Source organism: Saimiri boliviensis, chromosome 7, assembly GCF_048565385.1.
Source record: "Saimiri boliviensis isolate mSaiBol1 chromosome 7, mSaiBol1.pri, whole genome shotgun sequence".
NCBI lineage: Eukaryota > Metazoa > Chordata > Mammalia > Primates > Cebidae > Saimiri > Saimiri boliviensis.
In genome coordinates this window covers 120,930,334-120,954,200 of record NC_133455.1, presented here as the reverse complement: position 1 = coordinate 120,954,200, position 23,867 = coordinate 120,930,334, and the positions used below count along the sequence as shown (strand labels likewise).

The window sequence follows — 23,867 nt, the reverse complement described above, 5'->3', positions numbered from 1 at the left end:
GCGGTGGCTCACGCCTGTAATCCCAGCACTTCGGGAGGCCGAGGCGGGTGGATCACGAGGTCAAGAGATCGAGACCAGCCTGGTCAACATGGTTAAACCCCATCTCTACTAAAAATACAAAAAATTAGCTGGGCATTGTGGCGCGTGCCTGTAATCCCAGCTACTTAGGAGGCTGAGGCAGGAGAATTGCCTGAACCCAGGAGGCGGAGGTTGCGGTGAGCCGAGATCGCGCCATTGCACTCCAGCCTGGGTAACAAGAGCAAAACTCCGTCTCAAAAAAAAAAAAAAAAAAAAAAAAGTACTGATTCACTATTCACTATCTATATGATCTTTAGTCTCTCTAAGCTTCAGAGTTTTATCTTTTTAATTTATCACATGGGAATAATGCCTATCTCTTACAGAGTTGTGAGAAGTAAATGAAATAATACACAAAAAATGCTTAGCATAAGATTTGGCACACTGCAAAAGGTTACTAACATATCCTTTCTCTCCCCACCCCAAACATATGTATGTGTATGTATACATATGTGTGTATACCCAGATGTGCGTATATACACACACATACATATTTATGTTTTTTATGTTAATATATAAATTTAAATATCTAAATTTGCCCACACATTTAAGATCTAAATAATCATGGAATATGCTTCTTCTTCATTCTTTGAGGGGAGGCAGGGAAGGGGGGAATGGAGGAAAGGAGGATATTATTCAATGTTATATATCTAACTCTAGCCCATGTTAAATACTGTAATAACCCTTATAAGTACTTACTATATACCAACCACCTTAATGTTTATCACAGCATATTTATCATCTCGTTCAAAATGTTCTTATAAGGTTTTATTAACTCCATATTAAAAATGAAAAGAGCAAACCTTCAATGAAATTTAATCATTACCCAAAATCATTTTTAAACATCCTAGAACTAGTACTCAAACTAAGGTCTGTCTGAGTATAGCTATAATACTTTAAACTTCTCTACTATAGTAATTATGAGCAAATATTGTTTACCTGGCACCAAATACTAAATGAAGATGGCATACACAGTACATATATCAGAAGGAAGAAACCCACTGCTCCACAGGGCTCTTACCTTACCAGGATTCTATTACCATGGCTAACTATATACATTCCTCTGTCCTTAAGAAATTTCATCTTTTAGTGTCTTTTTTCTTTCCAAAAGCATAGCATATCCAACGATGTTAAGTCCCCTGACATTCTCATATGGATTCATTTCATTTTTTTAAAACTCAACTTTTCTTTTTTTTTTTTTTATGTGGGGGGATGGGGAGATGAAGTCTCACTCTGTCATGCAGGCTGAGAGGCAGTGGTCAGTGGTACAATCTTGGCTCACTGCAACCTCTGCATCCTGGGTACAAGTGTTCAAGTGATTCTTTGCCTCAGCCTCCCAAGTAGCTGGGATTACAGGCATGCGTCATCATGGCCAGCTTTTTTTGTGTGAGATGGAGTCTTGCTGTGTCGCCGAGGGTAGAGTGCAGTGGCAACAGTCTCGGCTCATTGCAACCACTACCTCCTGGGTTCAAGCGATTCTCCTGCCTCAGCCTCCTGAGTAGCTATGACCACAGGTGCCCGCCACCACACCCAGGTAGTTTCTGTATTTTTAGTAAAGATGGGGTTTCACCGTATCGGCCCTGCTGGTCTCAAACTCCTGAGCTTGAGTGATCCGCCCACCTCAATATCCCAAAGTGCTGGGATTACAGGCATCAGCGACCACCCCTGGCCTTAAAACTCAACTCCTCTGAAAGTGAGTTTCGAATCTAAAACAGTATTTCTATGCACTTTTCCTTTTAAAAGCTATCACTTTCTTTCCACTTGAAATGATGAGTAATAACAGGATGAGTCTTTAGTTCTTCCATAGAATTTATCACTTCACTCACATTAGATGGTGAATGTGAAAGTGCGCCGTAAGCTACTAGGTACTAAATAAATGTAAGACATTATGGGCTTTTTTTCCTCCTCTTTATGTGAACAGTCAAAATGGAAGCCAAAGGATTTAGGCAGAAAGAGTCAGGAAATAATTTTACTTTTAGAAAAAAACTACCTGGAAGTTAGAAAACTAGACTAAATGCTAGGTTACAGGTAAAGAAGGTAAAGAAGACTAACCTTACCAAAGGGCAGAATCAAGATTACTAGACAATTAAAAAATATGCTTTAGGCACTGCCCAGGAGAATATAGCCTGTGGAATGTAAGAGTATCTACATTTATCTAAGCTTTGACAGCCTGCTGAGTTTTTTACATATTCACTACTCATTAAATAGACAAATATTTCATTAAATAGTACTATTATATATCAAACAGTGAGGATATAATTTTGAGAGATCCAGGTAGGAAGGAGTCCCCAGAGAAACTCCAGCCAGCAGCACACTGGAAGGAGTGCACACTGGGGTGAAGCCACAAAAATTTGCACCTTGTGCAGCAGGGAGGAGCTTAGCCCCTCCTTTTCATGAGTGTAACCTGGGATTCAATCTGCAAGACAGGAAGCATTCTAGCAAGGACTCTGGATGGCGGAGAGTCCCTGTTTCCCACTTTTCCTTTTCACCCAGTAAAACCCTGCCCTTCTCACCCTTCCAATTATCTACATGCCTAAGTTTTTGTGGCCATGTGACAAGGTCCCCTGTCTTCAGCTGAACTAAGGAAAAGTCCCACAACAATTTCATGAATAAAAATTATTCTTGTTCTCAAATACCTCCCAGGCATCTAAGGAAATGCAGTATATAATAAGTGCTATTAAAGCGGACAGGAAAGAGACCTAACCTAGTCTGGAGGTGGGAGTGGTGGTGAAGATCAGGAAAAGATTCCTGGAAAAACAGTATCTGAACTTTCCCTAAGGGATTAGTCCAAGTTACTAGGCAGGTGATCCAGAACTAGGCAGAAAGAACACTATGAACAGAAACCTAAGGAAAAGGAGAATATGTTATGTTGGGGAAAACCTCATGGTTCAGAATGACTATAGCTTAGTTAAAGTTGGAGGAGAGAGAAAAAGGAAGCTAAAAGTAAGCAAAACCAAATAATTATATGTTAAGCAAGGAATTTGTAGCTTATCAAAGTATTTAAGAAATAATATAATCAGATTTCCCAAAATTTGGAACAAGCTGAAGGGAAACATAATGAACGTTGACAGGAGGAAGCATCAGATAGCTTTTGCAGTAATGCAACAAAGACCAACTTACTCTACTGTTGCATCAATAAACTAATAATGACAATAAGCAAGCTACTGTGGTTTATATTAATTGACCTCCTTTAAATAGGGTAAAGATAGCCTGTGGTGAGTTTTCCTCTCACAACACATTCTATAAAAGTTCTGATTATGGCCGGGTATGGTGGCCCACCTGTAATCCCAGCACTTTGGGAGGCTGGGGTGGGCAGATCACCTGAAGTCGGGAGTTCGAGCCCAACCAACATGGAAAAACTCCATTTCTACTATAAAAATACAAAATTAGCTGGGTGTGGTGGCACACACCTGTAATCCCAGCTACTCAGGAGGCTGAGACAGGAGAATCACTTGAGCCCAGGAGGTGGAGGTTGTGGTAAGTCGAGATCGTGCCATTATACTCCAGCCTGGGCAACAAGAGAAAAACTCCACCTTAAAAAAAAAAAAAAAAAAATTTCAATTTAAAAGATATTTGAAGGGGATTATTTTTCACTAATACTTTCAAAATAGGTGTATAACATACTTAAGTGATTTTTGAATTCAGAAACTTATAGCAACATTGAAATTTGTAATATCTAGGCCAAACAGCTAGCTAAAGAATCTTCAAACTGTCTTTCGTAGCCGTTGAAAGCAAATATCCCAAACGCATCAGGAAAAAAAAAAAATAACCATAATAATGAAGAAAAACGGACGGAGTGAAGAAAAATTTAAACATACATTTCCCTCCTGCCTATGACAGAAGTAAAGTTTCTGAATCCCATTACATTATACCTTAAAGATGAGATCTGCTTGCAAAAAGAACTAGTTTTGCGATCTTTGCTATCATGGTCAAACATCTGACAACTCAGACAAGAGCTGGAAGGTTAAAACAAAAGAATACAACTTCACCAACAAAGAAAATGCTAATAGTGGATATATACTTCAGCTTAAAAAGACTGTCTTAAATAGAGAGCAATCCCAATGTATACACAATTAAACCAAATCACTTATAGATCTGCTAGCTGCCAGTTGAGATCACTGATTTCCTCATCTGTTTCTCCCAAAGTACAATCTCAAATTCTGGGACCTTAAACCCACATACGTGGATAACAGAAACTGGAGGCTGGAAGGAAGGTTTCTGTGAAAGCTTAAGCCATACCCAAGAAGCCAATTCAGTAGTTCCGAAGTTTGTGCCTTTCTTCTCCAGTTGCCTCACCCTAAATTTCTTGTCACTTTGTTACACTGTTCAACATGCATTTAAGTAGCAAGGCAACAGGTGCCAATGAAAACAGTGCTTTTGCTCTAACATCCTGAAATTTTAACTTGCCTCTTGTATCCATACCAACAGAAAACCTCAGACGTCCTTTAACAGAGACAAAGGGTCACCTTGATATCCTAAAACCAAGGAAGGATCAATTTTTATAACAAGTTCAAATGTAAATTGGTATAAATAAATCAATAAGAATTTGTTAAATATTTGTGATTTTTTTTTTAAAGGAGGAATATCTATTCCAAAAACATTAACTCACTAAAGTCTTTTGAGTCCACACATACTCAACAGACCAACAGTATCAGTACCAACTGGGATCTTTCAGAAATGCAGAAAAATTCAGGGCCCAACCAAATCCATCAAATAAGAACTGCATTTTAATAAGCTCCTATTCAATTTGTATTACATTTAAATTTGAGAAGCGCTGTTCTAAAGGATCTTATATAAAATAATCAAATTATCCAATATCTAAAATACAGGTTGTATTACAGAACATTTCTTGAGCAAGGCTGAAAATGCTAATAAATAAGACAACACAAATAAACTAGTATAGGAACATCTCATACTATGACCTGTAAATGGTGACAGACTAACCATTCTCACCTAAGAATTAAAGCAAAAAGTAAAACATGTTACAAAAAACACTGCTACATGAAACCACAAGTTTGTTTAACTGTGTGAATTCCAAATGTATTGATAATCATAGGGAACAATACATACCAACAGCCCCCCTGAAAATAAGCCCCTCATGAGACTGCTTTAAAAAGTTTATTACACCTGTAATCCCAGCACTTTGGGAGGCCGAGGCAGGTGGATCATATGAGGTCAGGAGTTCAAGACCAGCCTGGCCAACATGATGAAACCCCACTTCTACTAAAAACATAAAAATTAGACAGGAGTGGTGGTGCATGCCTCAAATCTCAGCTACTCGGGAGGCTGAGGCAGGAGAATCGCTTGAACCTGGGAGGCAGAGGTTGCAGTGAGCCAAGATGGTGCCACTGCACTCCAGCCTGGGTGACCAGAGCAAGACTCCATCTCAAAAAACAAAACAAAAAGCCAGTTTAATTGCAATATCATTATTTTGTTCAGAATGAATCAATTTCCTATACAAGATAGCTTTAGTATATAATAAACAAAAGAAGACACAACTGGAACACCAGTTACCAACAGTTACCAAGTAAAAGACAGAGCTACCTACAGTTTCCACTACAAGACAACACATTCTGCTTCTCTGGATACCGTGCAAACCAAATAATATGAGTAATCCAACCCTCCACCCCCATACCCCAAAGATCTAAAAACCATAAATATTAAAAGGTATTATAACCTACATGTCATCTCTAGACTTCACAAAGACGTAACAGAACAAGATACAGAGCAGGGATGTCTAACCTTTTGCCTTCCCTGGGCCACATTGGAAAAGTAAGAATTGTTGTGGGCCACACATAAAATACACTAACACTAATAATAGTTGATGAGCTTTAAAAAATGCAAAAAAAGCTCATATTTTAAGAAAGTTTACACATTTGTGTTGGGCCAAATTCAAAGCTGACCTGGGCTGCATGCAGCCAATGGGCTGTGGGCCATGGGTTGGAAAAGTTTGATATAGAGGAAAGAAAAGTGTGTGGTTAACTTGAAATCAGACAAACTAGATTTGTGTACCCTAGATTCTGCCACTTAGTAGCTATGACCCTAAGTAAATCCTCTAATCTCTCTAAACTCAATTTTCTGATTTATGAAATGGGAAAATGTCATCCAATTCATATAGTTGTTATGAGTTAAAGTGAGATAAAGAATGTGACAGCATTTTTAACAGTGTCAAACTCTGATTAGAAATTAGACATGTTAGGCCAGGCACAGTGGCTCACGCCTATAATCCCAGCACTTTGGGAGGCTGAGGTGGGCAGATAATGAGGTAAAGAGATCAAGACCATCCTGGCCATGGTGAAACACCATCTCTACTAAAATATGAAAAATCAGCTGGGCTTGGTGGCGCACACCTGTAGTCCTAGCTACACAGGAGGCTGAGGCAGGGGAATTGCTTGAACCCCGGAAACAGAGGTTGCAGTGAGCCAAGATTGTGCCACTACACTCCGTCCAGCCTGGTGAAAGATCAAGACTCCATCTCAAAAAAAAAAAAAAAGAAAGAAAGAAAGAAAAAAATTAGACGTGTTATTGTGGTTTTATTGAGACGGGGGAGTAGAGTAAGTATGGTCCAATATTTATTATAAGACATACTAGAAGATTATTTGTGGTTTATACGAAATTTAACTAGCCATCCATATTTTTATTTGCTAAATCTGGCAACTCTATGAAAACTCAAATTTTGGCTAATTTTAAAATTATTCTCTTTTGAATTTGCCATCTTCAGCTCGTTTACAGAATTTGTGGTGATCTACAATTGCTATCTAGAAAACCATTTACCATTTATCAATGCATGAGAGTATAAATCTATCATTTTCAGTAAAAGAGTTAGGAAAATCAGCACAAGTCTGTATTCATGTATTTTTTTCTACCAATGAATTATTCAAAAGAGTATATGACTACATCAGCAGATGTTATTTAACAGAGAAGATGGCTACACTTGCTTGTGTAGACTATTACAAAAACACTAGGCACTATTATTTGAAAGGAAAATAAGAAAATACACTCTTGAACAATAAAGCTGCTTAAGAAAACTAAAGGAATCAAAAGCGGAAGCCAAAAATACAAATAACAAATCGTTCTCTTGGGTTAAACTCCTTGTAAATAGATCTTACGGGATCAGAAATTTTCCAGGATCTATAAAGTGTGGAAAGCTTTGCTAAAAAAATAAGAAACTAACTCTTTCAAAAATACAATTACATCTATTTTTGTCAGTGACGTATCTTATGAGGTTTTAGTGACTAGTGCCTTTTCTTTTCTTTTTCTTTCTTTCTGATAAACCTATCAGATATCAGACTAGTGTTTTCTCTTAATAAACTCATAGACAATAATGTAAAAAATTTTTCTAAAGTGTTCAGAGAAAGAACTAGTTGAGTTAGATTTTAGAAATCAATGTAAAATGTTTTCATCAAACTATATAAAAGAGACTATAACAATGGGATTTTTTTTGAGCAAGGTATAAAAGTATTTTAACTTTTAACAACATTAAGATTCTGGTCTTAACACATTTATGCCTAGTGTTCTATTATTGGAATGCTAAGCTTATGGGACTTATTTATACCCTGCTGCTCAATGTCATCGCGAAGATCTGAATTTTCACACAAAAAAAGTGCAATCTCCAGCATAAATGGGTTAATGAAGTGTAGGAACTATCACACATATTCCAAACATTTGTTTTGAAAACAAGTCTACAATGGTAACCGATATGAAACACAGACACTAATAATACTAAACTCAATTTTAGACCTAAATGTTAACAAGAATAAAGAGATGACATTTATAGCTCTCACCTCTGAACGACCATTAACCAAAAGAAGAATTCTGAATCAAATCATACATTTCATCTATACATGGGATAATTTCTTTGTATTCATTATCTGGTGCTAATGTCATTAACAGGAAATAAAAAGATGTATATTTCTGAAGACAGAAAATGTGAGTCTTCAGTCGGTAATGCTCTAAAAATCTCAATACTCTGTACTGAATGCAAAGGAAGACAGAGGAGAGCAGGGGAAGAAGACAAGGGAGGAAGAGAGGAACAAAAATAAACCTATCCAAAATGGAAATGCTTAGTGAAGACACCAAAATATAAATAAATACTACAGCTAAGCATCACTATTAACACAAAAGAAGTGGTTAAAATAAACACTGAAAGGCTAAGTATCTTGCCCAAGGTCATATAATAAAGTCACTCAAACACCCAATCCAGTATCAAAGCAGCAATAAATTATACTCTCTTGATGACCTATTCAACTGGACTTGGCAAAATCATAATTAAAATGGTAAAATGTTTCTGTCTAGAAAAAAAATACTGCACTAAATTATAATACGGAATGAAGAGAGATTTTAAACATTTGCATGCTGCAGCTAAGATGACCTTTGCCACTGAAAAAACAATCGCTATTTTATTTTGTATTCCTTGGGAAATAAACTTATTTCCCACTAAAATCTGAGTCAGCTTGAAACTTAAGTTAGTTCTCTAAACACAAGGCAAAACACTTCAAGAAACTTTTTTTTTTTTTTTTTTTACCAAAACTCAACTGCTTTCAGATTTTGCCGTAATTGGAATTACTTAAGTGGTACCCATACAGTTTTACTACAATATGTGAAGAAAATGTTTAGAATAGAAATAGGAAAATCATTTTTTAAATGCAGTATTTGTTTGCTGTTTTTATTACAAACACTGTAAGAACACAGCTTACTCAAAATGGGGGGGGCATAAATTTTTTTCAATTTATTTTCTTTTTTGGGGGGCTAACTCTTTAACACATCCCAGTGTAACCCACATGCTAGCTATGAGAGTCAAAGAGGTGCTTTTATAAACAGCAAATACATTAAAATGTATATATTATCATTATTATTATTAGGTAATTGCTAGGTAAAACACATCTGATATTAACAGGCTCATTTCTGAATCCTATCAGAAATCCTCACACTGTGTATTGCCATGACTCATGCAAAATAAAGAACTTTTTTTTTTTTTTTTTGAGATGGAGTTTCACTCTTGTTACCCAGGCTGGAGTGCAATGGCGCGATCTCGGCTCACCGCAACCTCCGCCTCCTGGGTTCAGGCAATTCTCCTGCCTCAGCCTCCTGGGTAGCTGGGATTACAGGCACGCGCCACCATGCCCATCTAATGTTTTGTATTTTTAGTAGAGACGGCGTTTCACCATATTGACCAGGATGGTCTTGATCTCTTGACCTTGTGATCCACCTGCCTCGGCCTCCCAAAGTGCTGGGATTACAGGCTTGAGCCACTGCACCCGGCCAAGAACTTTTTAAATGCAAATTTCTGATTGTTTTGTGCCGCCTCTCTTACTATTTACTTACTAATAAAGAAGTTACTTAATGATCTGTGCACTTGTGCTTTTTCACCTTAAAAATGCAAATAACAGATCTCCCTGCATAGTTGCTGAGATGAACTGAAACAAAATATGTTCTACTACAGTGCCTCCGGCACATATAAGTAGCAGTAATGGTGGTTGTTTTTGTTATCGCTAGTTCTACCACCCAGCAGAATCACAAAATGAAACCAAAATTTAAAGGATGTAGGAGTATATGTGTCTGAAGGTCAGTCTCAGTATATAAATCAGTTTCTTCTATAAAACTACAGACAGCTGTGACTTTCCCTCCATCATTCTTGCTACGCTTTACCCTACTTACAGCCAGAATGTCTCTGTTGAATTTTTAATTAAATTAACACAGTATTTCACCGCCCCCCTCCGCCACTTCCCCCCCACCCCGCATTCCCCTCGCTCCTCATTCCTTTGATTGCTCTTTTCATCTCCACTTCTCTCTCAGTCAAAAAACCTGGCCATCTGGCTCTTGATCTCTGATATTCACGCTACTTTTCAAAGACAAAAATCTGAACCCACTCTTCTGATAAACCCAATACTCCCGACATTTTATAGCCACACCTAGATTTCTAGACATCTCTCTCCTGGAATAAGTTCAGTTCCCGATAAGAATTAAAGGTAATGATCGCAAACAATGCTCAATCACATAATCTTTGTTTTCATACAAGCATACTGACCTTGAGGTGAGACTGAAGGAAACAGCAAATCCAGGAAGAAAATGTGAAAGAGAAAGTTAGAAAGAATTAGTAAGGACAATATTCAGAAATAATATTATTCATGGACATAGGCAAATATAAAATGCAAGATTAGAGAAGAGAAGGAGTCACAAATTCTGCACAGTCACTAAAAAAACAGTTATTTCAGATTTTCAACTCTCAACAAATTTCTTATTAGGTTATACCATCATACTTTAATGAAAGTTTCTAAAGAAAAAAAAATTGTCTAAAATTTACCATTTCCTGGGACAGGAAAAAAAAAAACAATTTCTTAAACACTAAGAAAAATAGAGAAGTTCAGGCATCTGATTCTCATTTAAGTAGTCAGAACTGGCATTAAGTAACTGCACAATTTTAGTCTACTTAGTTTTTTTTTTTAAACTACTGAAGATTTATTTAAAGCACCTATAATAAGGAAATATACTAATAACCAAGGCAAAGGGCTGCTTCAGCTCAGTGGATTTTATGGGTTTCTGTGGCAGGAAAGACTATTGCCTGATGCAGCTTCCCAGCACTTGTTGGCATGGGTTGTGAGCAGTTTTCTGCTGTAGCATCATACGCTTTAGCTTGTCAGTCATCATTTTTGCTTTTTTTTTTTTTTTTTAAATTGTACTTTAAGTTCTGGGGTACATGTACAGATCTTGCAGGACTGTTGCATAGGTACACACATGCTATGGTGGTTTGCTGTCTCCATCCCCCCATCACCTATATCAGGTATTTCTCCCAATGTTATCCCTTCCCAATCTCCCCAGCCCCCCAACAGACCCCAGTGTGTGATGTTCTCCTCCCTGAGGCCATGTGTTCTCATTGTTCAACACTGACTTATGAGTGAGAACATGCAGTGTTGAGTTTTCTGTTCTTGTGTCAGTTTGCTGAGAATGATGGTTTCCAGATTCATCCATGTCCCTGAAAAGGACATAGATTCACCCTTTTTTCTGGCTGCATATTCCATGGTGTAGATGTGCCACATTTTCTTTATCCAGTCTACCCTTCATGGGCATTTGGGTTGGTTCCAGGTCTTTGCTATTGTTTAGTGCCGCAATGAATACACGTGTGCATGTCTTTATAACAGAATGATTTTTAATCCTTTGGGTATATACCCAGTAATGGGATTGCTGGGTCAAATGGAATTTCCGTTTCTAGATCCTTGAGGAATCGCCACACTTAGTTATATAGATACCCACGTTTTAACTGACTATGCCTTAACCAACCCATTCCATTAAAAGGGTCCAAGCTAATCAACAAAAGCAAAAGCAGAAAAACACAGCTTCTATAGACTATAGAACTCTAATTTACTTGGAATAACTTGAAATAATTTTCTCAAATGTTAAAATATAATTTTATCCTAATAACAACCAGTATTTCTCACTCCAAATCTTCCAAAATCCTCAAATAGTACAATCTAAAAGCAATAATGAACAAGAATACACACGTCTGTTTACATCAATTCATTTCCAATGCTGTTTAGCAGTAGGAGATGCAAAGCAGCCATGCTTAATATTCCTACATAGCCTGTACCCCTTACAGTTCATGATTGCCTTTTACAACAAAAAGCCATTTTTTGCTTTTTAAAATGTAATCAGTTTCACTGATATTAGTATAATCCTCCAAATACTTAGGACTTCTAATGACCAGTACCATCTGGATTATCTTCACTGTCTAAATTTTACTTTAAAAATCTGAAACAAAATATTTATTTCTTGAATGCAAGCACCATTTCCATTTATACTTTTATGTTTTCTAAAACTTAGTTATTTCTTGCAGAAGTTAATTCAGTACTTAAAACAAAGGTTCTAAAAAGCTATTGTGAGAATAAAAAAAGATAAGGACAAGATTTGTTATAAGACGAAGAGATGAAAAATAGAAGCAAAATGACTTGCTCTCAATCACGTAGTGAGTGAGTGGCAGATCCAGAATAAGAATGTAGCAGCCGGGTACTGTGGCTCACACCTGTAATTCCAGCATTTTGGGAGGTCGAGGCGCACAGATCACCTGACATAAGGATTCAAGGCCAGCCTAGCCAACATTGTGAAACCCCGTCTCTACCAAAAACACAAAAATTAGCCAGGCATGGTGGTGCACGCCTGTTGTCCCAGATACTCAGGAGACTAAGGCAGGAGAATTGCTTGTACCTGGGAGGTGGAGGTTGCAGTGAGCAGATTGTATCACAGCACTCCAGCCTGGGTGACAAGAGTGAGACTACGTCTCAAAAAGAATAAGAATGTAGCCTGCTGACATCTCATCTGGGTACAATTTATATGTTTTATGATGCTTCCTTAGGAATCTATAAAACTCCATGGACATTTAGCATCTATAACACAATGTAAAATGTAGACAATGTTCAAAGGCAGAAAAAACAATCTAAATGATTGCTCCCAATGATATTTTTTATTTTATTGGTCATGACACAGAAAGTCAAAATAATTTTAGATGAACAAGGACATTAACTGAATCTCCTTTGTAAGGAAGCTTTTATATAACCCATGGGTAAATTCATGGGAAAAAACTGAATGTATTCCTTCCAGAGAGCAACTTTAATTATTAATTTAATTTTTACCTATTTTATTACTCATGAATCATATTTCACTTGAGCATCAAATTATAACTCTTTTTCGGGGGAGGGGGGAAGACAGGGTTTCAACTGTCACCTAGGCTAGAGTGCAGTGGCATGATCTCAACTCACTGCAAACACTACTTTCCAGACTCAAGTGATCCTCCCACCTCAGCCTCCCAAAGAGCTGGGACATTAAGCGTGTACCACCATACCTGGCTAATTTTTGAATTTTTTGTAGAGATGAGGTTTCACCATGTGCCCAAGCTAGTCTTGAACTCCTGGGCTCAAGCAGTTCACCCACGTTGGCCTCCCAAAGTGCTAGGATTACAGGCATGAGCAACCACATCCGGCCAAACTATAACTCCTGGAAAATAACTTTAGGAGAAAAAAATCTGCACATCCAATTATATGTAATCCTAATGTTTACACTTTTAGGTAAAACATTACAGTAGCCATTAAACACAGATTTCTGTAAGACCACAGTAACAAATTATATGGTGTGGTGCCCACAAGAAACTTTGGGAAGATAACCTAACAGAACTGACTACATAAAGCTTTATAATGAATTCTCTTTTTAAAGGAAATCAATGATATTGATCAAGGAGAAAAGAAGAAACAAGCAGCTTCCCCAGAAAGCAAGCTGAAGCAAGCAGGATCAGACAAAGAACCTGTCATCTTCAGTTGTAATATGCTGGCATCTTTCTTTTCCTTTTTAGTTTTTTCATTTTTTAAACACAGACCATTCTCCCTCAAGCAAGAACACACATTATATAATTACTCTGAGCCACCATCAGCAGCCCCAGTCACCTCTCTTCTACTGTAACCACATTAAAAGCATATTCTCTGACACTTTACTTCATGGACTGAAGATGCACATCCATAATTTTAAAAGTAAGAATTTTTTCTCTAAAGAGACACTTTCCTCATGAATTATACAGCAGTTTATGTCAAACTTCCATATGGCTTAATTTCTGTATCGTAGATATTTGAAGACACAACAAATGATTATTAATTCAAGATTTAGAGAAAAATATGTACAAGAATAAAGACTAAATACCTAGGTTTACATTTTCAGGTTATACCATGCAATAGATGCCTGAATATCATGTGATACTATCATAAAATATCATAAAGCCCATTTTTCCAATAAAATAGTCCAAAACAAACCATTTTGGGTCAACCTAAATAAACAAACTCAGGATACAGGTAAATCAGTCAAATATCTAATTTGCAATATATAATAGTAAATACAATCATTTGGTTACTACATGTATATTTAAAATGGAATATATGACAAAACAATATTAATTTTGAAATACTATTTTCTTCTACTCCCACATTCAACAAAAAAATTTTATTCACTCTCTTTGAATGCATCCTTAACATCAATTCACCAATGATAGAAGATGCATCATGGTAAAAAGTATTTATATTACTGAGAAAGAAAAAAAAGTTACATCAATTAGATTACACCATGCCATTACTTGTATGTGTATCCAAATTTCACTGATGTTAAAATACAAAAACAAGGTCAGAATTTGTATTTCCTTGTGACAAAAAGGGGAAAGGGAAAGTTATCTACACTTCTGTTTAATCTATAAATCTAAAAGTAATTCAATTGAATTATATTAAATGGTATAAAAATATTTAGGCATATAAATGTACTTATACTTTTATAGAAGGAAAAGCCTGTGTAAATATATATGTATGCATATATAAACATGTATATGTGTAAACATATTATGTACATATAAAAGAAATATAAAAATAATATTTTCAATATAGTATCAAGGTATGGGAGAATACTGAGTATCTTTTTAATTTCTAAAAGGTCTGAATATTATGGGTGATGGTAAGCAAAGGAAATGTGAGATGATCAGATAGCAGAATGAGAAAAGAGTGCTACTTCTATTTTTTAACATATATATATTGGTCTCTTAATAATGTACAGTCACAGGGCAGAATGTATAGTTACTACTGGAAAAGCACATGTAATGGAAAGAAAGATTACTACTGAAAGAAGGTCAGTCACGTTTTCTCAAATCAGGTCAGATTCCCACAAACAGAAAAAGGGAACAAAAATTTTAGTCAAAAAAAAAAAAAAGAGAGAGAGAGAGAAAAGCAGGTTAAGAAAAAACATTCATCTTCTAAATTCAACTTCTATTTTCTAAGAAAAGAGTAAATTCTTCTCAGGCTATCAAACCAAAAATTGGTAATATCATCCTATGAACTAGTTCAAGTTTGCCAACACATTTTAGCAGATTTATGAAAAATAAAAACCTCCATTTTCATTGTAAAATATTTTAGGAACTACTTAAAATATCTTTAAAAGAAAATTTAAAAACTCAAAATGCACTGATCTTTTCCCAAATGCCACCAGAAAAGTTCTCTTTCTCTTACACATACACACATGCAAATAACACTCCCAGATTAAAAATCACTACTGTCATGATAGGAAAATGACCCTATTCTTTGTGTTCACACTCAGTTCACTCAACTAATTGATTTTTGGTTCAGAGAAATACATGATACTCTCACTTACCAAAATAAAGTTAAAAGTTACTGCTTTGGCCAGGCACAGTGGCTCACACCTTTAATTCCAGTACTTTAGGAAGCCAAGGCAGGTGATCACCTGAGGTCGGGAGTTCAAACATGGAGACACCCCATCTCTACTAAAAATATAAAAGTAGCCAGGTGTGGTGGCGCATGCCTTTAATCCCAGCTACTTGGGAGGCTAAGGCAGGAGAATTGCTTGAATCCAGGGGGTAGAGGTTGCAATGAGCTGAGATTGAGCCACTGCACTCCAGCCTGGGCAACAAGAACAAAACTCCATCTCAAAAAAAAAAGTTACCACTTTTAACAATTCAGACAGTTAATTCAGGGGCTCTCGTGTCTAAATTCTGAGCATACTAAGAACACCCTTGATTAAAAACAGAAATCAATTAGATTAACCCAAATCCTATGAACAGATTACATAACCTTTTTTTTTTTTCTTTTGAGATGGAGTTTCATTCTTGTTGCCCAGGCTGGACTGCAATGGTGCAGTCTCGGCTCTCTGTAACCTCTGCCTCCTGGGTTCAAGGGATTCTTGTGCCTCAGTCTCCCAAGTAGCTAATTTTTTTTTTAATCTATTTTTTAGCAGAGACGGGATTTCACCATGTTGGCCAGGCTAGTCTCAAACTCCTGACCTCAGGTGATCTGCCCACCTCAGCCTCCCAAAGTGCTGGAATTACAGGCATGAGCCACCATGCCCAGTCATAACATTTTTTAAACAAAACCAGTTGTTTATAAATTAAAATATAGCTCCCTTAAAAGCAATACTATAAATACAGACTAGGTTGTTTTGGTATTTCGCAAAATTAAAGTTTAATCATGATGTAAAAGCTAAGAGCTAATAGTCCTAAATGCATGATATGGCTTGGCTCTGTGTCCCCACCCAAATTTCATGTTGAATTGTGATCCCCAATGTTGGAGGTGGGGCTTGGGGGGGAAGTGACTGGATCATGGGGATGGTTTCTAATGGTTTTGCATCATCCCCCTAGTGCTGTCTTGTGATAGAGTTCTCATGGGATCTGGTTGTTTGAAAGCACTCTCCCTTTGCTGGTTCTCTCTCTCCTGCAAGCCATGCAAAATTTGCCTGCTTCCCCTTCACCTTCTGCCATGATTATAAGTTTCCTGAGGCTGCTACAGAAGCAGAAGCCTATATAGCATACAGAAACACGAGCCAATTAAAACTCTTTTCTTTATAAATTACACACTCTCAAGTATGTCTTTATAGCAACATGAGAACAAATTAATACAATGATGTACAGAAAAGACGGTTAGCAAAGAAGATAAAATTAACCACCACAAAGTAGAAAAATAAAGTTACCTCCATCATAACTACTCACAAGGTTAGCCCTAGAAATTTTATGTATGTATGACCAACAAAACTGATCCCAGTTCTGTCTTTCTCAGAATAATTGTACCAGTACAATATCCTGACTTTCCCTCTGTATTCTGTATCTCACTACTAGAGTTGGAGGACCTGATATTAGTATTAATTGTTTAGGATCCAAAATTACTTATTAACCTTCTACTGAAATAACACCCAAGCTACTATCATTTAATATTGGCTTCAAAAATGGAAAGACCCAAGACTTAACAGTCCAAGGTTCAGGGCTGGGTGCAGTGGTTCACCTCTGCAATCCTAGCACTTTGGGAGGCTGAGGCAGGTAGACTGCTTGAGCCCAGGAGTTCGAGACTAGCCCAGGCTATACGGCAAAAACCCATCTCTACAAAAAAAAAAAAAAAATACAAAAATTAGCTGGGCATAGTGCCATGCACCTGCAGTCTCAGCTACCCAGGATGGTGAGGAAAGGATCACCTTAGCCCAGGAGGTCAAGTCTGCAGTGAGCCATGATAATGCTACTGCACTGCAGCCTGGATGACAGAGACCCTATCACTCACTCACTCACTCACTCACTCAATAAATAAATAAATAAATAAATAAATAAATAAATAAGAGACCCTATCAATAAATAAATAAATAAATAAATAAATAAATATGAGACCCTATCACTAAATAAATAAATAGAGTCCAAAGTTCAAGAAGTCCTTTCTTTTTGATACTACTACATTCTGGGCACATGTTAACTGAAATGACCAGTTTCTGTGGTATGTTGAATGATACCTTCCAGTAGAACTCAACCAGACCTTAAGGAACTAAAATTTCATCACTGGAATTTCTAGCTATTAGACAAGCTACAGAAAATGCCAATACTAGCATCATGTACAAAAGAAATGACAATTGCTTCTGTATCGATGAAGTCTTAGTCTCTCGGAGCCAGATGCATCCCTTTAACTGAGTCAAGATTGACAGAAGCACTAAAAATTACATGTGTAGAAAAACTGGCCCCGAGCATCAAAACAACCCACATGTCCGTTCCACAGTACCTGTCCTGTAAGAGGGCAATCCAGCATGTGGGAAAACACTATGGCCTCAGTAAGATCCTCAAGTGAACAGACTCTGAATCATTCAACTGTCTATATGCTTCTCTTCTAGGAGGTGAGGTCATTAATGAAAACTGGACAACTGAAAAGGATTTCATTTCAGGAAGAAGAGACATACACTGGAATTGTTAGGCATGATTCTGCTACCTACTTATCTAATACAGGACCAGTCATTTAACTTCAAACATCTGTCTAACAAAAAGCTAGCTACTGGCTAATGCTTGTAACCCCAGCACTTTGGGAGGCCAAAGTGGGCAGAACACTTGAGGTCAGGAGTTTGAGACCGGCCTGGCCAACATGGGTGAAACCCCATCTCTACTAAGGTTGCAGTGAGCCAAGTCACACTACTGCACAACAGCCTGGGTGACAGAAAGAAACTCTGTCTCAAAAATTTAAAAAAACCTCTCTCTCCCCCTCCCCACCCCCAAACCTCTTTTTCTCTCCCCGTGCCCGCCCCCGCCAAGTGTGGTGGCTCATGCCTGTAATTCCAGCACTTTGGGAGGCTGAGGCAAAGAGATCACTTGAGCCCAGGAGTTCAAGACCAGCCTGGGAAGCATAGTGAGCCACTATCCCTACAGAAAATTAAACAATTAGCTGGGCATGGCGGTGTGTGCCTGTGGTCCCACCTACTCAAAACACTGAGGTGGGAGAATCGCTTGAGCCTGGGAAGTCTGGGCTATAGTGAACTGTGATCACCCCACTACACTCCATCCTGGGCAATGGGGTGAGATTCTGTCTAAAATAAAAAACCTATATAAAACAACCTTTCCAACACCTACCCCCCAATCCAAAAAGTCATGATATAGAAAGGGTAGCTAAAATGAAAAAAATATAACAAATTGCATTAAAATTTTTGGATATCTTTCTTAAATTCAAAATACATCCCACTTTAAAGTAGTTGCCTAGTTGGAGGCAAACATCTGCTATATGTATTCCTCTCAAAAGATGAAGGGGTGAGATTTGTTCCAGGCATTAGGGTGGGGCATGAGGTGAAAGCAGAGACAAAGCAAAATAAAGAGGACTAAAACAAAGGAAAAGTAGGATTGACACCTGCGTGAGCTGATCTGAAAAGAATAGCACAGTAGAACAATCTATGACTGGTTTAACTATTACCCTCAAATTACCACCTTCTTTTAAAAGAACCAAAATGGGGACTTCTGCCAAGATGGCTGAATAGGAACAGCTCCAGAGCACAGTTCCTACCAAGAGCAAAACAGAAGGCAGTGATCTCCGCATTTCCAACAGAGGTACCAGGTTCATCTCAATGGGACTGGTTGGATAGTGGGTATAGCCCAAGGAGGGCAAACCGAGGCAGGGTGGTGTGCTGCCTCACCCAGGAAGTGCAGCGGGCTAAAGGACCTCCCCACTACTCAATGGAGGCCACTGGGGACTTTTCCAGCCATTCCGGCACTCTGGTTCGAATGCTGCACATCTCCTACAGTCTTTCCAGCCCACAGACCAGGGGATTCCCTACAGGCTGACAGGCACTGCAGGTTTCCAGCGCAAATCTGGGTAGCCAATTCAGCCAGCACTGCAAATTTGCAGCACAAATCTCAGCAGCTGTTTTGGCTGGCACTCAGAGCTACCCATACCCCTGAGAGAAAATAGGCTAAAGGCGGGGAGCCGGGTTATCTGGCTGAGCGGTCCCCACGCCCACAGAGACCAGCAAACTGAAACCCACTGGCTTGGGATTTTCACAGCTAGTACAGCAGTTTGAGCTTCAACCAGGACAGTCAACCTGGGTGGCGGTTAGAGCTTCTGACATTACCGAGGCAGTCCGCCATTACCAAGGCAATTCTAACCTTACCTGTGTAAACAAAAACAAAAGTAAGTTTACACAGTAGCCGGGCAGAGCCTGTGGCAGGTCCATACCGCCTCTGCAGGCAGACTGTGACTAAACTCCCTCCTTGCTGGGCAGGGCATCTCTGGAAAAGGGCCCCTGGGAAAAGGGGCCATGTGAGTTCTGCTGCAGGAGGATTAAATGTCCCTGTCCAGCAGCTCTGAAGGGAGCAACAGAGCTACCAGCACAACACTTGAGCTCTGATAAGGGACAGACTACCTCCTCAAGTGACTCCCTGACCCCGATATATCCCTATGAGTCACCTCATACAAGACAGCTCTGGCTGACATCTGGCAGGTAGCCTTCTGGGACGAAGCACTAGAGGAAGGAAAAGGCAACAATCCTTGCTGTTCTGCAGCCCCTGTGGGTGATTCCCAGTCAAGCAGGGTCTGGAGTGGATCTCCAGCAGCCCTGCAGCAGAGAGGCCTGACTGTTAGAAGGAAAACTAAAAAACAGAAAGAAATAGCTTCAACATGAACAGAAAGGATGTACACTCAGAGACACCATCTGAAAGTCACCAACTTCAAAGACCAAAGGTAGATAAATCCACGAAGATGGGAAGAAACCAGCACAAAAAGGATGAAATCACCAAAAACCAGAATGCCTCTCCTCCTCCAAGGGATCACAACTCCTCACCAGTAAGGGACCAAAACTGGACGGAGAATTAGCTTAATGAACTGACAGAAGCAGGCTTCAGAAACTGGGTAATAACAAACTTCTCTGAGCTAAAGGAACATGTTCTAAACCAATACAAAGAAACTAAGGATCTTGGAAAAAAAAAAGTTAGAAGAAATGCTAACTAGAATAAACAGCTTAGAGAAAAACATAAACGACTTGATTGAATTTAAAAACACAGCAGGAGAACTTCGTGAACCATACACAAGTTTCAGAGCCGAATCAATCAAGTAGAAGAAAGGATATCAGAGATTGAAAAGCAACTCAATGAAATAAAAGGAGATGGCAAGATTAGAGAAAGAAGAGAGAAAAGAAACGAACAAAGCCTCCAAGAAATATGGGATTATGTGAAAAGACCTAATCCACTTTGATAGGTGTCCCTGAATGTGATGGAAAGAATGAATCCAAGCTGAAAAACACTCTTCAGGATATTAACCAGGAGAACTTCCCCAACCTAGCAAGGCAGGCCAACATTCAAATCCAGGAAATACAGAGAATACCACAAAGATGTTCCTCAAGAAGAGCAACCCCAAGTCACGTAATCGTCAGATTCACCAGGGTTGAAATGAAGGAGAAAATGCTAAGGGCAGCCAGAGAGAAAGGTCAGGTTACCCACAAAGGGAAAATCATCAGACTAACAGTGGATCTCTCCGCAGAAACCCTACAAGCCAGAAGACAGTGGGGGCCAATATTCAACATCCTTAAAGAAAAGAACTTTCAACCTAGAATTTCATATCCAGTCAAACTTAGCTTCATAAGCAAAGGAGAAATAAAATCCTTTATGAACAAGCAATTGCAGAGAGATTTTGTCACCAACAGGGCTGCCTTACGAGAGCTCCCAAAAGCGCAAAAAAAAAAAAAAAAAAAAGAAAAGAAAACAGGAGTTGTAAATTTTGCCTCTGACAAAATAGACTTTAATAGTAACAAAGACTAAAAGAAACAAAGAAGGACATTACATAATGGTAAAAGGATCAATGCAACAACAGGAGTCAATGATCATAAATATATATGCACCCAATATGGGAACACATAGATATATAAAACAAGTTCTTAATGACTTATAAAGAGACTTGAACTCCCACACAATAATAGCGGCAGACTTTGACACCACATTGTTAATATTCGACAGATCAACGAGATAGAAAATTAACAGGGACATCTATGATTTGAATTCCAGACATAGAACAAGTAAACTTAGTAAACATTTACAGAACTCTCCACCCCAAATCCACAAAACATACATTCTTCTCAGTACTACATCACACCTACTCTAAAAGTGACTACATAAGTGGAACTAAATCACTCTTCAGTAACTGCATAGCATTTCACAGGTTTAAATGAAATATTGGTTGGCTGCTTGTTTGTTATCTTCCTCCCTTATTCCTTCCTGTTTCCCTTGTTAAGAACAATTATTGGCATAAAAGAGGTTTTTAACACCCATTTTTAAACTGCATTCTAGACTGGGCAATAAAGCAAGACTCCCGTTCTCTCTCCCTCTTTCTTTTCCTCTTCCTCTTTTTCATTTTTTTCTTTGTCTCTCTCTTTCTTTTTTCTTTTTATTTCTTTCTTCCCCCCACCCCCCCAAAAAAGAGCTCTCAAAAGAAGCACTAAACATAGAAAGGAACAACCAGTACCAGCCACTCCAAAAATATACCAAAAGGTAAAAACCATCAACACATTGAATAAAATGCGTCAACTAACGGGCAAAACATACCAGCTAGCATCAAAATGACAGGATCAAATTCACACATAACAACATTAACCTTAAATGTAAATGGGCTAAAAGCCCCAATCAAAAGACACAGACTGGCAAACTGTATAAAAAGTTAAAACTCATCAGTGTGCTATATTCAGGAAACCCATCTCACATACAAGAACACACATAGGCTCAAAATAAAGGGATGGAAGATGATTTCCCAATCAAATGGAGAGCAAAAAAAAGCAGGAGTTGCATCCTAGTCTCTGATAAAATAGACTTTAAACCAAAAAAGATCAAAAGAGACAGAGAAGGGCATAATGGTAAAAGATCAATGCAACAAGAAGAGCTAACTATTCTAAATATATAGGCACCCAATACAGGAGCACCCAGATACATAAGGCAAGTTCTCAAAGACCAACAAAGAGACTTAGACTCCCACACAGTAACAGTGGAAGACTTTAACCCTCCACTGTCAATGTTAGACAGATAAACGAGACAGAAAATTAACAAAGATATCCAGGACTGAAATTCAGATCCAGACCAAGCAAACCTAATAGACATCTATAGAATTCTCCACTACAACTACACAGAATATACACTCTTCTCAGCACCACATTGCACCTACTCTAAAATTGACCACATAATTGGAAGGAAATCACCTCTCAGCAAATGCAAAAGGATGGAAATCATAACAACAGTTTTTCAGACCACGGTGCAATCATATTAGAACTGAGGATTAAGAAACTAACTCTGAACTGCACAACTTCATGGAAACTGAACACCTGGCTCTTCAATGTTGCCTGGATAAATAATGAAATGAAGGCAGAAATGAAGATGTTCTTTGAAACCAATGATAACAAATATACAACATACCAGAATCTCTGGGACACATTTAAAGCAGTGTCTAGAGGGAAATTTATAGCAATAAATGTCCACATGAGAAGAAGGAAAGATCTAAAATCAACATCCAATCATCAAAATTGAAAGAGCTAGAGGAACAAGATCAATAAACTCAAATGCTAACATAAGACTAAAAGTAACTAAGATCACAGCAGAACTGAAGGAGACAGAGACACCAAAAAAACTTCAAAAAAATCAATAAATCCAGGAGCTGGTTTTTTGAAAAGATCAACAAAATAAACCACTAGACAGATTAATAAAGAAGAAAAGAGAGAAGAATCAAATAGATGCAATAAAAAAATGATAAAGGGATATCACCACAGACTCCACAGAAATACAAACCACCATCAGAGATTACTACAAACAATCCAGAAAGAGGGAATCCTTCCCAAATCATTTTATGAGACCAACATCATTCTGATACCAAAAACCGCAGAGACTCAACAAGAAAAGAAAACTTCAGGCCAATATCCATGATGAACACAGATGTAAAAATCTTCAATAAAATACTGGCAAACCAATTGGAACAGCACATCAAAAAGCTTATCCATCACAATCAAGTAGGCTTCATCCCGGGGATGCAAGGCTGGTTCAAAATACGCAATTCTATAAACGTAATTCACCACATAAACAGAACCAAAGACAAAAACCACATGATTATCTCAATAGGTGCAGAGAAGGCCTTCAACAAAATTCAGCAGCCCTTTATGCTAAAAACTCTCAATAAACTAGGTATCAATGGAACATATCTCAAAATAATGAAAGCTATTTACAACAAACCCACAGCCAATATCATACTGAATCGGCAAAAACTGGAAGCATGCCCTTTGGAATCTGGCACTAGACAAGGATGCCCTCTCTCACCACTCCTATTCAATATAGTATTGGAAGTTCTAGCCAGAGCAATCAGGCAAGAAAAAGAAATAAAGGGTATTCAGTTAGGAAAGGAGGAAGTCAAATTGTCTGTATTTGCAGACGATATGATTGTATATTTAGAAGACCCTATCATCTCAGCCCAAAATCTCCTTAAACTGATAAGCAACTTCAGCAAAGTCTCAAGATAAAA

At 38.0% G+C, this 23,867-nt stretch overlaps 1 protein-coding gene across 14 annotated transcripts in view; it reads right to left on the bottom strand.

The window, feature by feature from the left end:
- Window positions 1-23,867, bottom strand: part of ERC1 (ELKS/RAB6-interacting/CAST family member 1) — a 515,798-nt gene that overhangs the window by 272,813 nt on the left and 219,118 nt on the right. For 11 of the 14 annotated variants that reach the window (XM_074403327.1, XM_074403335.1, XM_010345058.3 and 8 more), the window contains one exon: window positions 10,103-10,114. The exons of the other annotated variants lie outside the window; for them this stretch is intronic. In XM_074403327.1, the coding sequence (XP_074259428.1) occupies window positions 10,103-10,114 (12 nt within the window). The remainder of the gene's footprint in view (window positions 1-10,102; window positions 10,115-23,867) is intronic. 14 annotated transcript variants of the gene reach the window in all.